The 20,348-nt window shown below is 46.3% G+C and overlaps 1 protein-coding gene and 1 long non-coding RNA gene across 2 annotated transcripts in view; one reads left to right on the top strand and one right to left on the bottom strand.

The window, feature by feature from the left end:
- LOC309536595 overlaps nt 1-20,348 on the top strand; it is a 157,374-nt gene that overhangs the window by 18,273 nt on the left and 118,753 nt on the right. The window lies entirely within an intron of this gene.
- Nucleotides 2,001-15,234, bottom strand: UBE2J2 (ubiquitin conjugating enzyme E2 J2). Its single transcript, XM_082233093.1, has 7 exons — nt 15,061-15,234; nt 9,861-9,991; nt 8,859-8,899; nt 7,714-7,816; nt 5,766-5,904; nt 5,530-5,610; nt 2,001-3,853 (listed from the first exon to the last, which is right to left on the bottom strand). Exons 2-7 carry the CDS (start codon nt 9,989-9,991, stop codon nt 3,566-3,568), a joined length of 783 nt encoding a protein of 260 aa, XP_082089219.1. The 5' UTR covers nt 15,061-15,234; the 3' UTR covers nt 2,001-3,565.

The raw sequence follows: 20,348 nt of genomic DNA, 5'->3' as shown, positions 1-20,348 counted from the left end.
AGCTATGCACATCTGCTTGAATTTTGACACTCTATAAAAGCCTTGGAATTCAGCTGCTGTTAACCTGCTGCTGGTTTTTCTTAGGGCAGAACTTGCTGCTGGAATACAGAGTATATGGAGGAAAGGGAAGGATGTTCAGCCTAGGGGAGAGCTCTGGAGAAGGGTGAGCTTTGCTCTGTTGCGGATAACCAGCCTTGCATGCAAGTGAGACCAGGTTCGATCCTCAGCCCCCAGGGCTTTCTTTTTTTTAAAAAAAAAAAAAGATAAAAAGCACACCACACAGTTCCTAACAGAGAAGACAGAAGCCTTTGTAGAAACAGATACATTTAAGATCTTCTCGTGCTGAGAGAGCAGATGAAAAGCATGTACAGGAGCCCGACTTGAAGAACGATTATAAATAAAATTCAATCAAAAAAAGGAAGGGGAAAAAGGGGGGGAGAGAAGGAAAATAAACACAAAATCTCCAAAGTGTTTTTATAAATACAGATATTAAGTCATTCCTTACCGCGCGTCATCTGCACCGCCCCCCCGCCCCCGCCTCCCCAATACAAGATCTCCTTTCCAAAGATATGGATCTATCCAGTTAGCTTCAACTATTCCATACCTATTTGCAGATAAAATTGATCAAAGCACATATTTACTGATTATCTAAGCTACATGGCTCATGGGTTTAATGCTCTCCGCTTTTGCTACCCCACCCTCGGCAACTACTTTAAATCATCCAGCAGAACCAGGAATCAAGTTATTTGGTGGGTGGGTTTTTTAAAACCTACGAAAGGGGAATAAATGCAGCAGCCCAGATTTGATTTGATTTTTTTTAAGAGGGGGAGAGAAAGGGGAAATATCACATTCTTAATCCTCAGGAAGTCCCCCTTTATTCTGAGCCTGTGGCAAAGGTTTTTTTAAAAAAGGAACGAAGTGGGTTTTAGAAGTCTAAGAGCCTTTCAACCTCACCAATATTCCTTTGTTAAGTTGGAAATCGAGAAGCCTGTGACTTTATGAAGTGAGCCACGGCCGATTTGGAAAAGGCACTAGCATTCGCCTCTGGGCTGAGGCAAAAGGATTTGGGAAAGATTTGAGCGGGGGCCTCTCAAACCCAGCCATAAACCACATCTCAGCTATTATGTGACATGCTCTTTTTCTTTGACACGGGAAAAGATTCTGCAGTGGCAGAGCTAGGGGAACCTTTGGCCCTCCAGATATTGCTGAACTACAACTCCCATCAGCCCCAACTAGCATGGGGTGATTGGGGTTGTACTTCAGCAACACCTGGCGGGCCACAGGCCTCCCACATGTCTGTCACAGAGGAGGGCCCAGCAACTTTGGTCGCTTAACCATTGGCTCCTCCCCAAGGCAATCAGGCTGGCGGCTGCAAACACCAGGGCTCCGACCACATTTGCCCAAGGCCTTGGGAGCCAATCGCACCGAGCGGGCAGTGCTAAAATGCAACGAGCAATTAGCGTCACAACCACCTACAAAATCTGGAGGTCAGTGCTGCTCCTAGCTGTCATATTAGAGGTGGAAGATGCACACATCTGAATTCTCTCTCTCGCACACAAAGCGAAACCCTCTGCCAGGTTGACATCCGTCCCATGCTAGGTTTTTCTACATGCAGGGTATCCTCAACATCCCCCCCGTGGGAGAACATCCACCAAAAGCCAACACCATCTCAACCTGTAGCCTGAAAAAGCCCAAACCATGAGAAGGTTCTTCCAAGTTGGTTAAGAAACAGTGTCTCTGGCAAAGCCCAGAGGCCTCTGTGAGATTTGAAGCCAAGAGAGGGTCATCTCCTGACCCAGTGGCTGAAGCCAGCTCATCCTCCCCACAAGCTCATTTGAGTGCTACTCTGATTTATAGTTCCCTATAAGGGTGAAGATTTGGGGTTCAAGCGAGACGAAATTCCAAAAATCTGAGCAGAGAAGGAGCACCCCTCGATCTGCGTTTACAGGGCAAGTGAGTCACCACTGTGCCTCAACCCAAAGCAAAGCAAAAACCAGGGATCCCAACAAAGTCCTACTCTGAGCAGACCCACTGAAATGAATGGACCAAAAATCAGTTATGCCCGCTCATTTCAACTGCGTCGACTCTTTGAGTAGGGCCAATGCCGGAGGCAAATCCCCATGACGTAGCTTGAGGGGGCTTTGCTCCCAACATGCCTGAGGTCAACAGAAAGTCTTCCGAAATCTATGGGCTCTGCATTTTGGAGAGATGAATTCTAACTGAACAGCTACACCTGGTGGCCAATTGCGAGGGGGGGGGGAGAAAAAGCAACCGCAAAGCAACCCTAACATGATCACAGACTTAAACTGTACTTTTTTAACACAGCTGTTTCAGGGAGGATTTTTTTTAAAAAAGTAACAATTAAGAAAAACACAAACTATAAAAGCCTCCATTAAAAATGAAATAAGGACAGCAAATGAAACCTGGAGACGGACTGTTCAGACTGCTCAATCGACAATTTTTTTCAGCTGTGACTGGCAATAGTGAGAGCTTGTGCAGGTCAGGAGTAAATAACAGAAACCTTGCATTATTGTGACAAGAAAAAAAAATGTACGTGCACTTAAAATGCACATCCCACTACCATGAGGGGCCTGGACTAGCCATGATTGTGTGGGATGGCAGGAGGCAAAAAGCAAACTAGCTACCTCTCTTGGCACAACGAGGCTCTCATGGGGACGGCAGCGCAAGCAGTGCCTTGCTCCCCCTCGCTTCACTATCGTAATCTTTACTTTTTAAAAGAAAAACAGCCAAACGTGTCCCTTTTTTAAAAAACGATGAACGTCTTGGCCTAAGAGCAGACTGACATGCTCAACAGATGAGCACCAGCACGTGAAGCGATGGTATTTGGGGCTGGGCATTTGGGAGAGACGGGGAGGCAGCTCAACTATTCCTTTACCCTCCTCCGCCCCCTCTGTGTTTCCTCTACAAACCACTTCACACGACAGGAAGTTCTAAGGTGTGACTGGCAGTCTAATGAGTCAAAAAAGACCAAAAGGTGGAAGGAGAGAATGCAGAGGTCAACTGGCAGATTCGGAGGGTTATGCAGCCTTCCCCTTCCCACCCTGGCGTGACATGGGGAACCCCCTGGTGTCTCCAAAATGTGCAAATCCAAGTGAATACTGAAAAAGAGCTGAAGGATTCCAGAACTGATTCTGAGGTAAGTAAAAACAACACAACAATGCCATTTTGCGGGGAGGGAGGGAGGGAGAGGTAGGCAGAAACCATTTTTCCTCTTGGCTAGCTAGTCTATTTTTTAAAAACAGGAATCCTACCTCACCTGTCCTGGGACACGACTCATTTCTTCTCCTCCTCTGCCCCAAGTTGCATTTGCTACAAATTTTTAAAGGTGAGTTGTTTTCCCCCCTTCCCCCATCCCCAAAACTAAACCCATGAGCCAAACTTTTGTTTTTACCTGTACATCGCGGTATTTATCCCAGAGTCGGGAATAAGATACCTAGGGAGTCCCATACGCTTTTGTTTTGTTTTCCTGCCGCTACCACTAATTTTGGTCTTGGAACCGGGAGGGGTGTAGGTGGATGGGTTGGAGGGAGGAAAAACAGCGCCTTCACTCCTGCGCTATGCTCCTCAGGACGTACTTCACCGTGTAGGCGAAGGCCGCAAAGCCGACTATAACAAACAAGTTCGCCAAAGCTCCGCCCAGGAGTCCATGGTTCCGATTGGCCTGCTGCAGGCCGGGGTGGTTGTTGGCAGCGGCCAATGGGATGTGACCGTTGAGGAGGGGCAGCCCGTTCTGGACGTGGTGGGCTTCCCCGTCGGGGACGACGTCCGGGAGCGGGAGGGTCAGGGGCCGGCTGTGGAGATCTTCTCGCGCCTTTTGTTTCTGCTTGATTTCCTGGGACAGGGAAAAACAGGGAAGGGAGATCAGCGAGGGGCAACGTCTGCGCTGGTGCTGACAAACTGATTTGTTTATTGCAGATACCAGAAACTTGCCGCCCAAAGGTCTACAAGCAACTTGCGTTAAAGAGAAACTTGTGCAGGTACATAATATCATCGGGGGCGGGGGAGAGGGAGGGACCGTATTATACGTTAATATTTAGTGTAACAACTTACATAAAAACAAAAGAACCACATTAGCCCTGTAAACTGTAGCAAACAACATCGGCAATGTTGGCACCAGTCTGTCTCGAGAGACAATGGAGTGCGCCTCTGGGGTGAAGTCAAACTGCTGTGTTAGCAGCGCTGCAGTAACCTCCTCAGGGTTCAAGCCTGGGCAGAATGCACTGTATGGAGGTCCTGGGTTGCCCAGACGACAAGACCCGCCTCTTGGCCTCACTGATGCAGTTCAAAGGAAAGCAGAGCAAATACATCTGGCACCAGCTTGGCTGCAGGAATTGTTGTTGTTGTTATTGTTAATTGAATTTATATACTGTCCTATACTTGGGGGTCTCAGGAAGAAGAAGAAGAGTTTGGATTTGATATCCCGCCTTTCACTCCCTTTAAGGAGTCTCAAAGCGGCTAACATTCTCTTTTCCCTTCCTCCCCCACAACAAACACTCTGTGAGGTGAGTGGGGCTGAGAGACTTCAAAGAAGTGTGACTGGCCCAAGGTCACCCAGCAGCTGCATGTGGAGGAGCGGGGAAGCGAACCCGGTTCACCAGATTACGAGTCTACCGCTCTTAACCACTACACCACACTGGTGTAGGATTGTTCACAAAATAAAATCAAGACATAAAACCACAAAATAAATAAAAACAAAAACCCAAGAGCCCCCCTCCCAAAAAAAATATTTTTTTAAAAAAGGGCGTAGGATGTAAATCAGATCAACCAAAGGCCAGGTTAAAAAGGAAAGTTTTTGCCTGGCACCTAAGCGTGTACAATGAAAGTGCCAAGAGAACTTCCCTGGGGAGAGCATTCCACAGATGGGGAGCTACTGCAGAGAAGGCCCGTTCTCTCGAGGAGGAGGCACCAGGAGAAGGGCCTAAGAAGATGATCTCAGGGTCCAGGTAGGTTCATATGGAAAGAAGTATGGTGGTCCTGAGTTACCGGAAGGAGGCGTACAAGGCGCCAGTCAGTGTAGACTATACCGGGCTAGATGGACGCAGGTACTGAGCCAGTGTAAGGCAGCTTCCTAGGTCCCTCCTCCCCGCCTCTACGTGCAATAAAATTGATGCCATCAAGGTTGCCCAGAAAGGCCGTCTTATACTGGTTTAGATGCATTGGTCAATTTAGCTTGTCTGACACTGAATGGCACCTTGGGCAACAGGTCAGTCAGTGCAGACACGCCAAACTAAGATGAACCAGGAGCTCAGTGGCAGAGCATCTGCAATGCATACAGAAGGTCCCGGGTTCAATCCCCAATGGCATTTCCAGGTAGGGCTGGGGGAGGGGGGATAGACTCCAGCCTAAAATCCCAGTATAGACAATACTGAGCTGAATGGGTCTGACTTGGTATAAGGCAACTTCCTGTGTTCCTGTGATACTAGAGGTAACCCACAGCCAACCGTGACTATTGCACCGTGCACATTGATCCCATTTTGCTAATACCAGTTTCCAAATGTTCGAGCTTACCTCCACCACGTCAGGGAATAATTCACAGAAGACTTTGTCTTTGACGTTAAATGCTAAACTCTGCGACGCAAGCTGCCTTTTCTGTTGAGAGACGGGGAACAAAAAGAAAAGGTGGGCATCAGTTTGGAGCCGGCATTTTTGCAAATGAAACAACCGAACCTTGGAGGAACTCTGCAGCATTCAGTTATTTATTTTTCATAGGCAGCTAGCAGATCCTGCCCTGGGAGGTTACTTACTGTGAACTCTGACGTTTCTATACTGCCCAGAGTGGGACCTTTTTCAACCATAAAACTAAGAAGGCCTGTTAAGATAGTCGAGACCGACCACGCTGGGTTCCACGTGTCCGGGTGGAAGTCGGTAATTGAAAGACATAACCTGCAAGGGAAAAGGTCAGTACAAAATTAGATAAAACTCCACTAATAATAATAATAATAATAATAATAATAATAATAATAATAATAATTTATTATTTATACCAAAGAGCATCAGGACTACATTTTTACCAAACCGCCTCCCTCCCACCACAAAAACCCCATTCAAAAACCCCATAAGAGAAATAAATAATGTTCTGCGTCCCCACAACCAAAGAATCATGTGAACTGTAGGTTGTTAAAGTTGCTGGGAATTGTAGTTCTATCAAGCGTAAACTACAGTTCCCAGGATTATTGGGGGCGGGACATGGTTTAAATGTATGGCACAAGGTATGTATATTGGTAATGAGACAACAAGGTATATATACCTCAAGATAGGTATCTGAGACAATAAGAACAGTCCTGATTAGGAAGCAAGCGTGAAACTGTAGCTCCGTCATTAGCACCCCAGTGCAGCGCTATCAATTCACTGGCTATTTTGCCTCTTTCAAATACAGCAGATCCTCCAAAAAGTGCTTTCAAGGTTGGATTAGGATAGTAACAAAATATCTATTTACACTTATTCCAGATTTTGCAAAGACCTCCCTACACATGAGAGAAAATTCTATCCATTCTCTTGCATATTTCTCTCTCTCTCTCTCTCTCTCCTTTTCCCTGTTTATGATGGCGTCCTTGAGCACCAATAACGTCAGCTAGCGCTGACGAGTTCTTTATAAACTCTTTGTTTATCGCTCCAAAGAAACAAGTTTGCTGGCCTCTGCTGTATATTAAGCCAAAATCTTCCCACAGGGTTGAGCAAATTCCCAAGCTCCTTATACAGCGTGAGCTTTCTAGGAGGTGAAGAGTCTTAAAACGGGCTTGAGAGTGTGGAAGCTGGCCGCTCCCAGTCGGTTTTAGAAGGACTTGATAAAGGTTACTTTGTCTCCTTGAGACAGCTTAAAATGTACTAGAAAAGAGAGCTCACATGGGGTAACATCGCCATCTTATCTGTTTCAATCTACTCTTGCCTCTGGCCCTGCCCATCACTGGCAAATGCACACACTCACACCCAGAGGTTGCCTAGAAGGGAAAGCTATAACTTGCCCCCCCAACTGGATTACTGCAATGTGCTCTATGTGGGGCTGCCCTTGAAGATGGCGCTGAAGCTCCAACTGGGCTAAAATGTAGTAGCCAGCTTCCTGGCTGTGGTTCCATTTAGATCGCATATAATTCTTGAAGATGCAAAGCTTCAGCCTGGCCTCTGACACCTGAGATGGTTGTGATTTGCTTTAAACTGTTCTTAAAGTCATATTTAAAATTGTTTGCAACCCACACTCTGGGAACTTAAAGAGTGGAAGGAAGGAAATTAAATTAAATTAAATATACTAAGGTCCTTGGGCTGAAAAATATTCCTTGCATCTTGTTTAACAGCAGAGCATGTGCTTTCTACGCAGGAGGGCTCATTTGCCACATAAATGGATCCCAGGTTAACAAAGCTGAGAATCGCCTAGACTAGAGGAGTTTGGTCAGCCAGAGCAGACAATGTCTAGGTACAGATAGGCCTAGAGACTATCTCTGCAAAAGCTAGCTTCCTGTGCTGATGAGACAAAAGGGGGAGGGGAACCCCTTGGCAAAGAGATCTGTGGACCAGCTTAGATCCAACATATCAGAGTGAGGTGAGGTGGGGGGAACAGTATTGAGGGCTGACTTTGCCCCCTCCCACCCCTCACCCAGCATTGGATTTTAGAATCCAGTTTTCTAGAAGACACTGCTCGGCTTTGAAGTCATTGGCTGTAACAGTAGGGATGGGCAGACATTAAAGGCAGCTACTTACCTTGTATTGCATTTAAATCTTCCATTCGGTGTTATCATATAAATACTAGGAGGTTTGAAAGGAAATTCTCTGGGGAAGATCAGTTTCCCGTGATAATAGCCACCTAAAGTGTCGGAAAGGAAATAAAAACAACCCTTATTCAATTAGCAGCGAAGGTGGGGAGGTTCAGGTTTGCTCAGAATCAGCCTGGCAAATGCACTGAACACCCGATGGCAATTCAAACACACACATCCTATTTAAAACCACTGCTACCACATACACCCACCCCACAAAAAAACTACAAATGGCTGTCAACGGCAACCAAACTGGTCACGTCAAATACGAAGCAGGCCACCAAAAAGAGAGATACAGCTTTATGGGCTGTGGGAGCCTCTAAAAAATTTATCTAGCCAGGGTAGTAAGAAGTGTCTGTAGGAAAAGGGAGAGATCGGGCTCCCTACCAGCTCTGATGAAAAGACAAGCACCTTTGGCCTCTTCCTCCCCAAATCTTTCCATTCCAGCCAAGTTAGCTCACTGCAAGAACTAAGGACGGGTGCCCACGTTTGCTTTACCCCTCTCTTATCCTTTCGTGTCGTATTTTTTAGGACTGCGGGTCAGAGGACAGGGAATGTCTTACTGGTATTTGTAAGCCACTCTGGGAGCCTGGGGGGGGGGGGTTGAAGTAAACAAGCCTTCCTCAAAATGCTCTGACAACACCAACAATATGTGCTTTAGATCTGTCATTGCTGGTGGTACTTGGTGACTTCCCTATTCTATATCTAAACCATTTATATACAGTGTTACCTCGGGTTAAGTACTTAATTCGTTCCAGAGGTCCGTTCTTAACCTGAAGCACCACTTTAGCTAATGGGGCCTCCTGCTGCCGCCACACCACCGGAGAACTATTTCTGTTCTCATCCTGAAGCTAAGTTCTTAACCTGAGCTACTATTTCTGGGTTAGCGGAGTCTGTAACCTGAAGAGTATGTAACCTGAACCACTTTAAGTGGTTTAGATATAGAAGGGGGAAGTCACCAAGTACCACCAGCAACAACACAGATCTAAAGCACATATTGTTGGTGTTGTTAGAGCATTTTGAGGAAGGCTTGTTTACTTCATAGTCTAGCTTTATTTTTATCTGGCGTTTCAAATGGTTGCTGCGATTTACCTTCGTACGGCGTCAACTCCGGTCCCCGTACAACATAGTGCCTAAGGGAGAAAGGGAGAGCTTTTATTGAACAGTTTCCAAGGAAGGGGGATAGGGAAGGGGGAGAGAGAAAGGGAGAGAAGTAAGTTACGTATTACATCCCCACTTCAAAAAGCAGGTTTGCTATAGGAAGCCCTGCAGGAACGCTGTATGGTTTCATGATGTGGGGTAGAAGAATCATCGCATGTCCAGAAACACTTACAAGTGGATGCGATTTCAGTTAAATTTGGGGCATCACAGAGCAATTTTGGCAATGACTCATTTGATAAAGAGAACAGATCCTAGGCTTGCGATTAATTTTCTCCGGGTGACACCTCTCATCATGTTATGTGCATTTACACACCCCCCACACCAGTGTGGTTTAGTGGTCAAGAGTGCTGGGTTGAGGCCTGGGAGACCAGGCTTCAAAGCCCCACTTGGCCAGGAAGTGACCTTCAGCCAGTGACTGCCTCATAGCAGCGCCTACCTCACAGGCTGTTGTGGGGATTAATGGGGAAGACCAGTTGTGCCACACTGGGAAATGTGGAAGAAAGGTGAGATATAAATGCAGTAAGTAAGTTCTGAGTGCAGGCAACAACTGTTTTAGGTGCGTCCAACTGACATGCAACCATGCATGTGTGCAACCCTGGAATTGGCCAGAATAGGGGGTGGAGCAGGGTTGCATGCGCTCCACTGCCATGTGCGGGGGTCTGGAATGCAATCCCTGCGCAAGACGGTCATTGCCTGTAGATATACATGGAATGTCTCCCTTAAAGGTCAATAGGCTTCTGTGTTCGTCGGATGATTCCATCAAGCACACTTTCACCATAAATAAAGAAGAGGGCCGTATCCAATGAAATCCTACGCAGAGTCTACCCAAGTTATCTGTGTCCACCCATTTCAATGGGTCTACTCTGTGTAGGACCAACATTGATGACAACCCAAAAGGCTGTGACCCCTGCCCAGTTGGCCCCCTTTCCTTACCATTCAAGGATATTTGACGGTAGAGGTTCAGCACATATATAAGGCACTGGGTCTTTTTTAATTCGCAGGTAGTCCTGTTTGAGTCTCTGGGTAGCTGTCGTGGGTGCTCGCTTATTACTATTGCTGCTCATCTGCCGATAAAGGGGGTGGGGGGGAGGGAAAATACACTTATTTATTTATTTCCAACATTTTTAACTTCCCTTTCAGCCAAAGAGGCTTTCAGAGCAGCTTACAAAAATCATTACTAAAGACAGTTTCCCTGCTCTCAGGACTCACAATGTAAAAAGACACAGCACACGAGGAAAAGGGGGGGAGGGAGGAGGAAAAGGCAACGCTCAAGTGCAAGTTCTTTTAAGCTGCAGGAGTAGAGCTGGTGACAATGTAGAGACCAGGAAGGACAACACAGTTCCTGTCTCACCAAACTTATATATACACACACCCAAGTTTGTTTGTGTTGCCAGGGCAGACGGCAGCCAATGGAAAGAAGATCAACAGCGCCAGCAAGAAGGCTTTCTACCACATGCAATGCTTCTGTTACCCACTGCCAAACCAGGAGCAACAGCTGCCAATCTAATGGTCCGGAACCCTGCAACTGCAGGAGAGCAGAAAGCGGAAGGGCAGTGCCAAGCTAATCAGAACTTTGACTGGTGTCCCTCAGTTTTGCCCACCTTGCTGGCACCTGCAGAACATCAACTTTCAATAACAAGTCCCAGCTGCCTACAAGAGCCTTTGCAAAGGTCTTCAAAGAATTAATGACACATTTCCCTTGTCTGTCTCCCAACAAAGGTCACCATACATACAGGGTGACCAGAGTAGTTTCTGTGTCAAAACCAGGCCTAAATCCCAATTGAAATGGATGTAGAAAATCATTTTCCTGCAGTAGCACCTCAATCTGGTCCATGTAAACCCACTAAAGAACTTTGCCCAAGAAGAGGAGATTGGCAGCTGGGCAGTAGTTAAATTTTCCAAATCCAGGAAGTTTCTTAAGGAGTTGTTTTCTCATTTTTTCAGTTCATTTGCCTTAACTTTACACTCTGGGTAGGGGAGCAGCTTCTGAACTCAGAGAAAGGAGTGGAGGGGTAGGGAGAAGAAGCTCAACGTTTTCTTGTGCAATATTGGTTATCGAAGGTCAAACTGATAAAAGTTCCCTTTAAGCGCACCACGCTCAAACAAAATATTCTAAGAAAACTCTCAGGGCTTTGACTGCTTGATCCAGCAGCACGAGGAAGGTTAAGAAGCATAACGGGCGGTGGGGGGGGGGGTGTTTAGGAACAGCCTGGCTTGTCCCACAGAAGTTCAAGGACTATTTTTTTAGGAAAGGGAGGGGTGAATGGGAGCACAATAAGCTTTCTGAACTTTGTGAGAAACCACCGACCAAAGTTTGGGGGTGGGGGGTGGGGAGGAGAAACGTCTTTGTAACGCACATTCAAATTTCTCCTCAGTTATTCCCTTACTAAACGCACAGACAGGCATGATGAAAAGATGCAGCCAAAAGGAAATTTTGGCATGGATGTGGGCAGCAGCATCTGTATAGAACAACAGTGGAAATCGTTTAAAAATCTGAGTATATCCTTATGGTGTAAAAATCTCTGGAACCTAGTTACTGCAGACAAACACACACACACGTTATGGGTCCCAAAGGGACAGAAAGATCACTTCTGCTCAATATGGTGGGATTTTATTTCAAATAGTTTAGTTTCAGATTTACAGGTACCTCCCCCCGCTATGCCGTCTAGATGAATATGGATTTCATGGTTCCAAATTGGGTGTTATTATTTAATATGTTTAGGCTTTATATGCCCCGCATTTAGTTGGATATACAGTGGTACCTCGGGTTAAGTACTTAATTCATTCCGGAGGTCCGTTTTCAACCTGAAACTGTTCTTAACTTGAAGCACCACTTTAGCTGATGGGGCCTCCTGCCGCCGCCGCATGATTTCTGTTCTCATCCTGAAGCAAAGTTCTTAACCTGAAGCACTATTTCTGGGTTAGCAGAGTCTGTAACCTCAAACGTATGTAACCTGAAGTACCACTGTACTACTGAATTTTTGTTAGCTGTCCGTGTGGGTCCATAATAAACTGAAAACAGAAAACCCTAAATAGGCTAGCAGTTACTAGACGACTTAACTGTTGTTAATAAAGCTGCATACCTGCCATTTCTCCCCATCCCCACGAAAAAGAAACTTGGGAATCGTAGTTTAACCCATCACACAGCTGCAATTCCTATCACCCTTAAACTACAGTTCCCAGGATTTTTCCAGGGGGCATGCTTTAACATATGGCATGTACATGACCTAAGAGTCAGCTATTCCAATTGATGGCTGCCCTTCCACATCCAGAAACTCTTCAAAGGCAACCTCTTAACCCCCATCCGTGCCAAAGATCCCAGACATTTGGCAGGACAGCTCTTTGTTCAATGGCAGTGCACCTCTGAAGACCACACATTCGGGTCAAGGAGTGAGGGAACATTTTGGCCTTCGTATCTTGCTGTGCGTGCACCCCAGAGTCATGTGGGCTGTACAGGCTGATGGACTTTATGGGTCTTTGGTTTGATCGAGTCGGGCAGCTGATTTGCTGGGATTAAAAACTTCAGGTGCAAAGGAAGTGAGACCAAGTGGCAGAGTGACAAACAACACAGAAGGCTGCCTCTTTTAAGATTCAGTCATTTGAATAGCCACTCTGGAATGTGATGACTAGACAGGCTGGTCTGATGCACCAAGGATGTTATTATGAAAGGCTCTAATAACTTTGTTGGGAACTAGTGCCAAACACCAGCAATCCATGAGAGCCGAGGCCAGAACCTCCATGGTCAGAGGCAGTGTACCTCAGGGACGGCATGTCCCATTTCACCACTTGAGGTCAAATGGGAAGTGCCACCCTGCTCTGCTGCACCGCCCCCAGACTGCTTGCCATGCCACCTCTGCCACCGGCACAGAAGCACCGCTGGCACCAACGCCAATTTACGACAAGCTATTGCAAGATTTTGGTGAGATCTCACTGGAAATTGGCTAGGTATCTATCGAAGTAGCTGCGAGAGAGTGGTACCTCTCACTAAACGACCAGAGCTGAAGGTTACCAGCTCTTTAAAGCTGGATGACCTACACCTAGCCCAATTCTCGACTGAAAAATGTAACATTAATGCATCATACACTGAGAAGTGCACCCAGTTGCATGTTTAACTTATGGAACTCACTGCTGCAAGATGTGGCAACAACCACTGGCTTGGATTGCTTTAAAAGGGGATGAGACAAATTCAGGAGGATAAGGCTTTCAATGGCAACTAGCTGTGGTTACTATATGTCACCTCCAGGGTCAGAGGCAGAAGAATACATCTGAACAGCTGTCTGTGGTGAACAACATGGAGAAAAGGGCTTCGGATGCTGATTCTCAGAGGCAGCTGGTTGGCCACTGTGAGAAATTGGGTGCTGGACTGGATGGAAATTAGATCTTCTGAAGAAGTAATACAAAAGTTCTGATGGAAGTGGAGGTGTAGAGAGATACAGTAGTTTTGAAGGGGTTTTTTAAACGATAGACAAAATCACCTACATTTGTCAATGGCTACCAATCATGATTGCTGTACAGAACCCCCCAAAAACATAGGAAGCTGCCTTATGCCAGATCAGCTCACTGATCTGTCTAGCTCAGTACAGTCTACACTGGCAGCAGCTCCTCAGGGTTCCAAATAAGGCCTTTGCCAGAACTACTTGAAGGCTCTAGAGGCTGAACAGGGGATCTTCTGTATGTAACTCATTAGCTCTACTACTGAGCTCTGCATGGCCCTTCCATTTAGGCAGAGAAAGCTGCCTTAGCTAAATGGCACAATGGCATAAGGTAAGTACTCTGAGCAGCAAAGGCTCTCAAGGAACCAGAAGCAGTCTACAGAAGCTCTCAATTACCAGTTCCTGAGGAGTAAACAACATAAAGAAAACGTTGCTCTCATGCCTTGCTTATTGGCTATCCAGGGGCATCTAGCTGAACACTGCCAGAAACAGAAAACTGAGCCGGGCAGAACTTTTGGTGTCTCTTCTGAGGCTCTTGGCCATGATACACAGGAACAGAGCAGAACATCTGTGTACAGAGATAGAAGATCTCTAAACATTGAGTTGTATCCAAGAGCAGGCCCATTAAAATCAATGGAACTCAGTTTGGCATGCCCATTAATTTCAATGGGTCAACTCCAACTAGGATTAACACTGGACAGAAGCCATAGCTTCTAGAGCTCATTCCACAGGGGAGGGCTGTTGCAAACATGCCCTGTTTGTTTATTAGGTTTTAACCCACTTTTTTAGCAAATCTCCTCACAAAGCAGCAAGCTTAACATACAGCTAACAATACAAGTGTTTAAAAGTTTTTAAAAGTATTACCAAAGATTAGGAGTTAGCAAGCACATTTTAAAAGTCCAACCCCAGAATCAAAAAATGCAACAGGTGGTATTCAGTGTTGGTCCTGCTCTGAGCAGACTCACTGAAATTAATAGGCTTGATAAACATGGGTTGGTTAACCAATTGGACCTACTCCAAGTAAATCTAAGTTACATACATAGCCCAATGGGTTACAGCAACCAACTAAGTTCTACTTAAAACGCGCCGAAATCAATGAATCTCTGGTCATTGGTGTCCATTGGTTTTTATGGACCTACTCTGAGAAGGACAAACGCCGGCAACAATCTGTAATATAAACAGAAACTTAACTGCAGCGCACCTTGTCCCCAAGCCCTGTAGAAGAGTGAGGTTGTGGGCTCCCCACAGACCCCTGACCGGTATACTGCTGCCAGTCAGTGCAGGCAATACTGAGCTACATGGGCCAAGGGTCGGACTCGGTGTAAACAGAGCTTCCCGTATCCCTATCTCGGGGGCCGAGCTCCTGCCCCGCGCTCCGAAAGCCCTAGGTTCAATCCCCGGCGGCGTCTCCAGGTAAGGTCCTCCGAACCCTTGGAGAGCTGCCAGCCAGTGCAGGCGACAGTGGTTTCCAACGGAGTCACCCCAAAGGGAGAGGGGGTTCGGAGGCTCCCCACAAGCGCCGGCCTAGGAGGGATGCGGGCCTTTTGTTCGGACACGGCCATTCGGCTTCCCAGGCCAGAAGCTGCACCCCATAATAACAAAATAACATTCTCCCCCCCCCCCACAAACCCGCTCTTCCTTCCTCGGCCTGCCTGGCTCCTTCTTTCCTCCACCCTCCACTCCTCCTTTCCTCGACTCACCTCTCCCTGTTGGGCTCAGGGCCCCCCTGCGCGGCCTCGGGGCGGGGGAAAGGGGGAAGGAGGGGAGCCGGAGCCGGAGTCGGCCTCTCAGCCTGGGCGTCTCGCTGGGTCCCTCAGGCGCTCTTCCCGCCGCCGCCGCGACCCTCCAAGATGGCTGCCCAAGGCAGGCGCCGAGTAAAGACCGGCTTCCCGTTTTTTCCCCACCCACTTCCGGTTCCTGCGGAGGATGAAAAGGAGAGGAGCACATCCCGGAAACGACGCTCTGGGCCGCGGCTGGATACGGGGGATTTGGAAGGGAAATGTACCATAGAGAAAGGTGTGGGGTTTTTTTCTTTGTGTCACTTCCTGTGCAGAACGGAACTGATGTCATCACCATTGTAACCCCTCGCAAGATTGTACAGGAGTGGGTTGGCGGCTTCGCCAAGAGAGTTTACAGAAGGCCTATGGGCAATAGAGATAGTAAAGAGTAGAGTGACTTACGACTTCTCACATCCTTTTTTAAAATTTAGGATTCTCCATTTGATTTGAGATTTGTATTGTGGTTTTTCTAACAACAGAAGCAAAGGGGAAAAGAGGCTCACAACAATAAAAACAATAGATTCTTTAAAAAAAAAAATATAGTAATCTGATCGTACCAACATGACCAAACCGTACATTTAAAGCACTCTTATGCCACTTATTTATTTTTTATTATTACTTACTTGTTAAATTCATCCGAGGATCACGCAGCGATTTACATTTTTTAAAAAAGAGTAATGGCTTTCCATAAATAATCCTGGGAGCTGTAGCGAAAGTAAGTCATCTGCAGCATAATCAGTAAGCATAGCCTGCTATTTCATTTCATTTCATTATTTTTATACCACCCTTCACCCGAAGATCACAGGGCGGTTCACAAGATACATATGCGTGTAAAGGTATTGTCACTCCAAACGATATTAAGTCTATGGTGATTGGCAAGACATTCTCCTCGTTCCATATCGAATGGGTCGAGCGCGGCTACGTGGCTTGATGTGCGCCTGCGCGATAGAGCTTCTGCCCGCTTTGGTCCTTGGTGGCTGCTCACCTTGACTGCTGCCAAGGGGAGAGCGATGCGCTTTCTAGCCTCTCAAAAGCAAACAAAGCAACGATTACTACTACTACTACAACAACATTTCTTCATTACATTTTTTTATTTAAAAGGATCTCAAAGTGACTTACAAAATATTTAAAAACACCAAACAACTTGTTGACTGTGTAAAAATCAAATGCTATAGAAACGAGCATCTGTAAAGGTATTCACCCAATAACAAGAATAAAGAAGGGTGCATTTTTTTTTTAATTTCTTTTTGTTTTACAAACCACATTATTCTAAAAACAACAAAAAAAAAACGCAAAGCAGTTTGCAAAAAGAATAAAACAATGAAATTCTCATTTAAAAACAAGCCCAAGAATTCAAACCTTTAGAAATAATTAAAACCAACGATCAGCTGAAAAGCAAATTAAAACACATTCCAACATTCCACATGGCTGGATAGAGTTGCCTAAAGAAAAATGTTTTTAGCAGGTGCCGAAAAGAGTACAGTGAATCATGTTATGTGTAGATGTGACTTCTTATATACATAATTTACCTTGGTTTCTCAGGTCTTTGGTAAACAGTCTTTGGTGAACAGTGTGGCAAATGGATCTGAGCATCCCCTGAGCATGTTTAGATAGCACCTACTTTGCAAAAGGGCTATACAGTGGTACCTCAGGTTACATACGCTTCAAGTTGCATACGCTTCAGGTTACAGACTCCGCTAACCCAGAAATAGTGCTTCAGGTTAAGAACTTTGCTTCAGGATGAGAAATCGTGCTCCGGCAGCGAGGCAGAAGCGGGAGGCACCATTAGCTAAAGTGGTGCGTCAGGTTAAGAACAGTTTCAGGTTAAGAACGGACCTCTGGAACGAATTAAGTACTTAACCAGAGGTACCACTGTACTTGCACTTTGAAGTGCTTTCGAACTGCTAGGTTGGCAGGAGCAGGGACCGAGGAACAGGAGCTCACCCCGTTGCGGGGATTCAAACCGCCGACCTTCTTATCGGCAATTCCTAGGCTCTGTGATTTAACCCACAGCGCCACCCGTGTCCCAGTCACGGGTGTAGATGTGTGTAAATAAAACCATATATCTTAAAGACACTACAGTCTCTGCCATGCCTCGTTTTTCCAAAGGAAACACAAACCATGGTTAAGTGCCAAGACCTCTGGAATCTCGCAACCCTCAGCAGAGATTTGGGTGGCCTATAACAATACTTATAGAAGAGGGCTAAGAAAAAATGACCACAGACAATTTTAAAATGTGCTTTGTTAGGTTTCTGTGAGATGAAAGGAACTCCCAAATGGCAAGCAATTAGGAAGATGAAATTGAGGATTAAAAGCCCTGTCTAAATCATAACATATAATTAAGGAGTTTTATCATTTTTTGGTTCCGGAGAGAGAAAAAGAAACTGGATTACTATTCTTGCAACGTTGACGGTACTGTATATAAAATATACACCCGGATTTACAAACACCGAAGCATTGCAACTGCCCTGGATTCTTCAGTCAGTTTATAGCGCTTGGTTCTCTTCTCTCTGTGTGTGCTTTTGTTTCAACTACAGGTAATACAGGTGGCGCTGTGGGTTAAACCACAGAGCCTAGGGCTTGCCGATCAGAAGGTCAGCAGTTCGGATCCCCGCAGCAGGGTGAGCTCCCATTGCTCCGTCCCAGCTCCTGCCAACCTAGCAGTTCAAAAGCACGTCAAAGTGCAAGTAGATAAATAGGTACTGCTCCGGCGGGAAGGTAAACAGCGTTTCCGTGCGCTGCTCTGGTTCAACAGAAGCGGCTTAGTCATGCTGGCCACATGACCCGGAAGCTGTACGCCGGCTCCCTCGGCCAATAAAGCGAGATGAGCGCCGCAACCCCAGAGTCGTCCACGACTGGACCTAATGGTCAGGGGTCCCTTTACCTTTACAGATGATACCATAGAGTTGGAAGAGACACCAAGGGTCTTCTAGCCCAATCTCCTGCAATACAGGTGTCAAAAGAACCCTGCTGGATTAAGCCAAGGGCCCATCTAGTCCAGCGTCCAGTTCTCACAGTGGCCACTGAGTCGCATCCTCCATCAATTTGACTGGTCCTCTTTTAAATCCACCCAAGTCAGTGAAGCTTGTGGCATCCTTCCGACTGCTGGACCAGATCAGCAGGGCAGTCACCCGCTGTCACGTCCTGGAGTCCATCATGTTGCCGGTTTCCTACCCAAGCCAGCTTCTTTCTCCACTCAGCCCTTTGTCTATCCAGCTCTGCTCCTCTGGTCCCAGTCACCAACCTGGTATTTTAATCTCACCAATAATGACAGTGTGTTATTAGGCAAACCCGTCTTGCAAAAAAATGGTTTCAACACCTCTGCTGACTTGTTTTCTCCCGCATGCAAATAAATCACAGTACATTACAGGAACGGCATTCACTCCTCATCCCGAAGAAAGGATCCAAGTCGTGCGGTTGGTTTGTGTCTCGGGATGGATGCAATTCGCCAAAGCAGAGAAGAAGCTGGGATTTTGACCTTTTCTTCTGCGGGAAACTCTTCTGTGTGTGGAGGGCTTTCTGGAATCTCAGGAAGGAATCAGAGTTGAAGGTAAGTGAGGATTTTTTCATATTTCAGAGAAATAATAATAATAATAAAACATATATTCCATAAAACATATTTTGTTGCACTGTGCAAAATATGAGCAAGCCAGGGTTGAACTGATATTACCCTTGCTGGTACCTTTCCCGGGAAAATCAGAGGCTCACTATGTCAGGTTTCTATTGGAAGACAGGACAAACGCTAGAACATTAGCGGTGGCAAAGTTTTTATCGGTGGTTGCAAGAACCAATGATCCCTATATTCTGAACAAAATGCTTGTTTAACCTGGAGGTAGGCTGTGTGAATTGTGTATTGCTTGGTAACGATTTGTTGGGTCTCTGGACCATAATAAAGGTTGAATAATAATAATAATAATAATAATAATAATAATAATAATAATAATAATAATAATACGAAGCCAGACAAACTCAGGCAGTACAAGCCTCTTGCCTAGGGCGTCTGTAGTCCAGAGGGCATCCCTAAGTTGCTTGAAATGTATGAGGGGCCACAGCCCTCCAAGTGTCCAGTTGCAAGCTCTTTTCTCCTCATTCCATCCAAGTGTTAATTCCATACATGTAAATGGGTGGCTGATATCCAGGGGCTCTAGGGTTGTTGTGTTTTTCTCTTTTTTAAAAAGTGTGCATGTGTGGAAACCATGTCCCAGGTTCCCCATTGCAAGCTCCTTCCTTCTCGTTGCTTCCAAGTTCTCATTCCATCCAAGTGAATGGGTGGCTAAGTACAGGTGCTCCAGCTTTATTGGTTTGTTTGCTTTTTAAAAGTGTGTAGGTGTGGATACAGTCTCCCAACTGTCCCATTGTGGGCCTATTCTTCTTCATTCCATCCAAGTGAATGGATACCTTTTGCTTTGTTTGCTTGTATGGAACAAGGTCAAAATGGGGGTGGGGGTTAATGATTCCATTTCAGTGCTGCTCTCTTGGGAGAAGAAAGGCAATTTCCTTCCCAAGGAGAATCGTTGGCATTCGTCTGTCTCGAGAGACAATGGAGTGTGCCTCCAGGGGTGAAGTCAAACCAATGTATCAGCAGCACCAAAGTGACCTTCCCAGGGTGCAAGCCTGGGCAGCGTGTGTGGAGGTCCTGGGCTGCCCAGATGACAAGACCACCCTCTCAACCTCACTGATGTGGTCCAAAGGAAAGCAGAGCAATACATTTGGCACCAGCTGGGCTGCAGGAGTTGCCAGAAGGAGGCATACAAGGCACCACCCAACCATCTTCCAGATTTGTGTAGGGGTTCTTCTCCCAAAGATATCCTGCAAGGCAGCAGAGGTTTAGGATGAGAGTTTTCCTTCTCCTAGATGGGCTCCCTTCCCAGGTTGATGAGCTCCATCTGCCCCTCACTTCCCTCTACAGCACATACAGAAACCACCTTCTTGACCATTGGACCCACTATTGGTCTCACCGGCTCAATCCACCAGAGCCTGTCTTCTCATGCAAGGGAAATCCCAAAGTCACCAGCTACCTTCACTTGGTTTAGCTGACCAGCTGAAGCCATTCCCAGGATGTGGCCACTGTTGCATGCTGACAGCTTGTGGGAGCCACAGGTGAGAGCTGACTGCAGGGTAGGGACCAAAGACAGATAACTATCCCAGAAGGAGCACAGTGCGTCCCCTCCCCTAATATCCCATATCCCCCAAGAGAGTAAGATGCAGGA

The sequence above is a fragment of the Podarcis vaucheri genome (genome assembly GCF_965113315.1).
Source record: "Podarcis vaucheri genome assembly, chromosome: 7".
Lineage (NCBI taxonomy): Eukaryota > Metazoa > Chordata > Lepidosauria > Squamata > Lacertidae > Podarcis > Podarcis vaucheri.
This window is presented reverse-complemented; position numbering and strand designations above follow the sequence as displayed.

What these genes read in the sequence shown, in the direction of transcription:
- UBE2J2 (XM_082233093.1), bottom strand. Translation starts at nt 9,991, where the DNA reads ATGAGCAGCAATAGTAATAAGCGAGCACCCACGACAGCTACCCAGAGA. An exon ending in AGATTTAAATGCAATACAAG is followed by an intron (nt 5,905 to 7,713) that starts GTAAGTAGCTGC and finishes TTTCCCTTGCAG; the next exon opens with GTTATGTCTTTCAATTACCG. An exon ending in TAGAAACGTCAGAGTTCACA is followed by an intron (nt 5,611 to 5,765) that starts GTAAGTAACCTC and finishes GTCTCTCAACAG; the next exon opens with AAAAGGCAGCTTGCGTCGCA.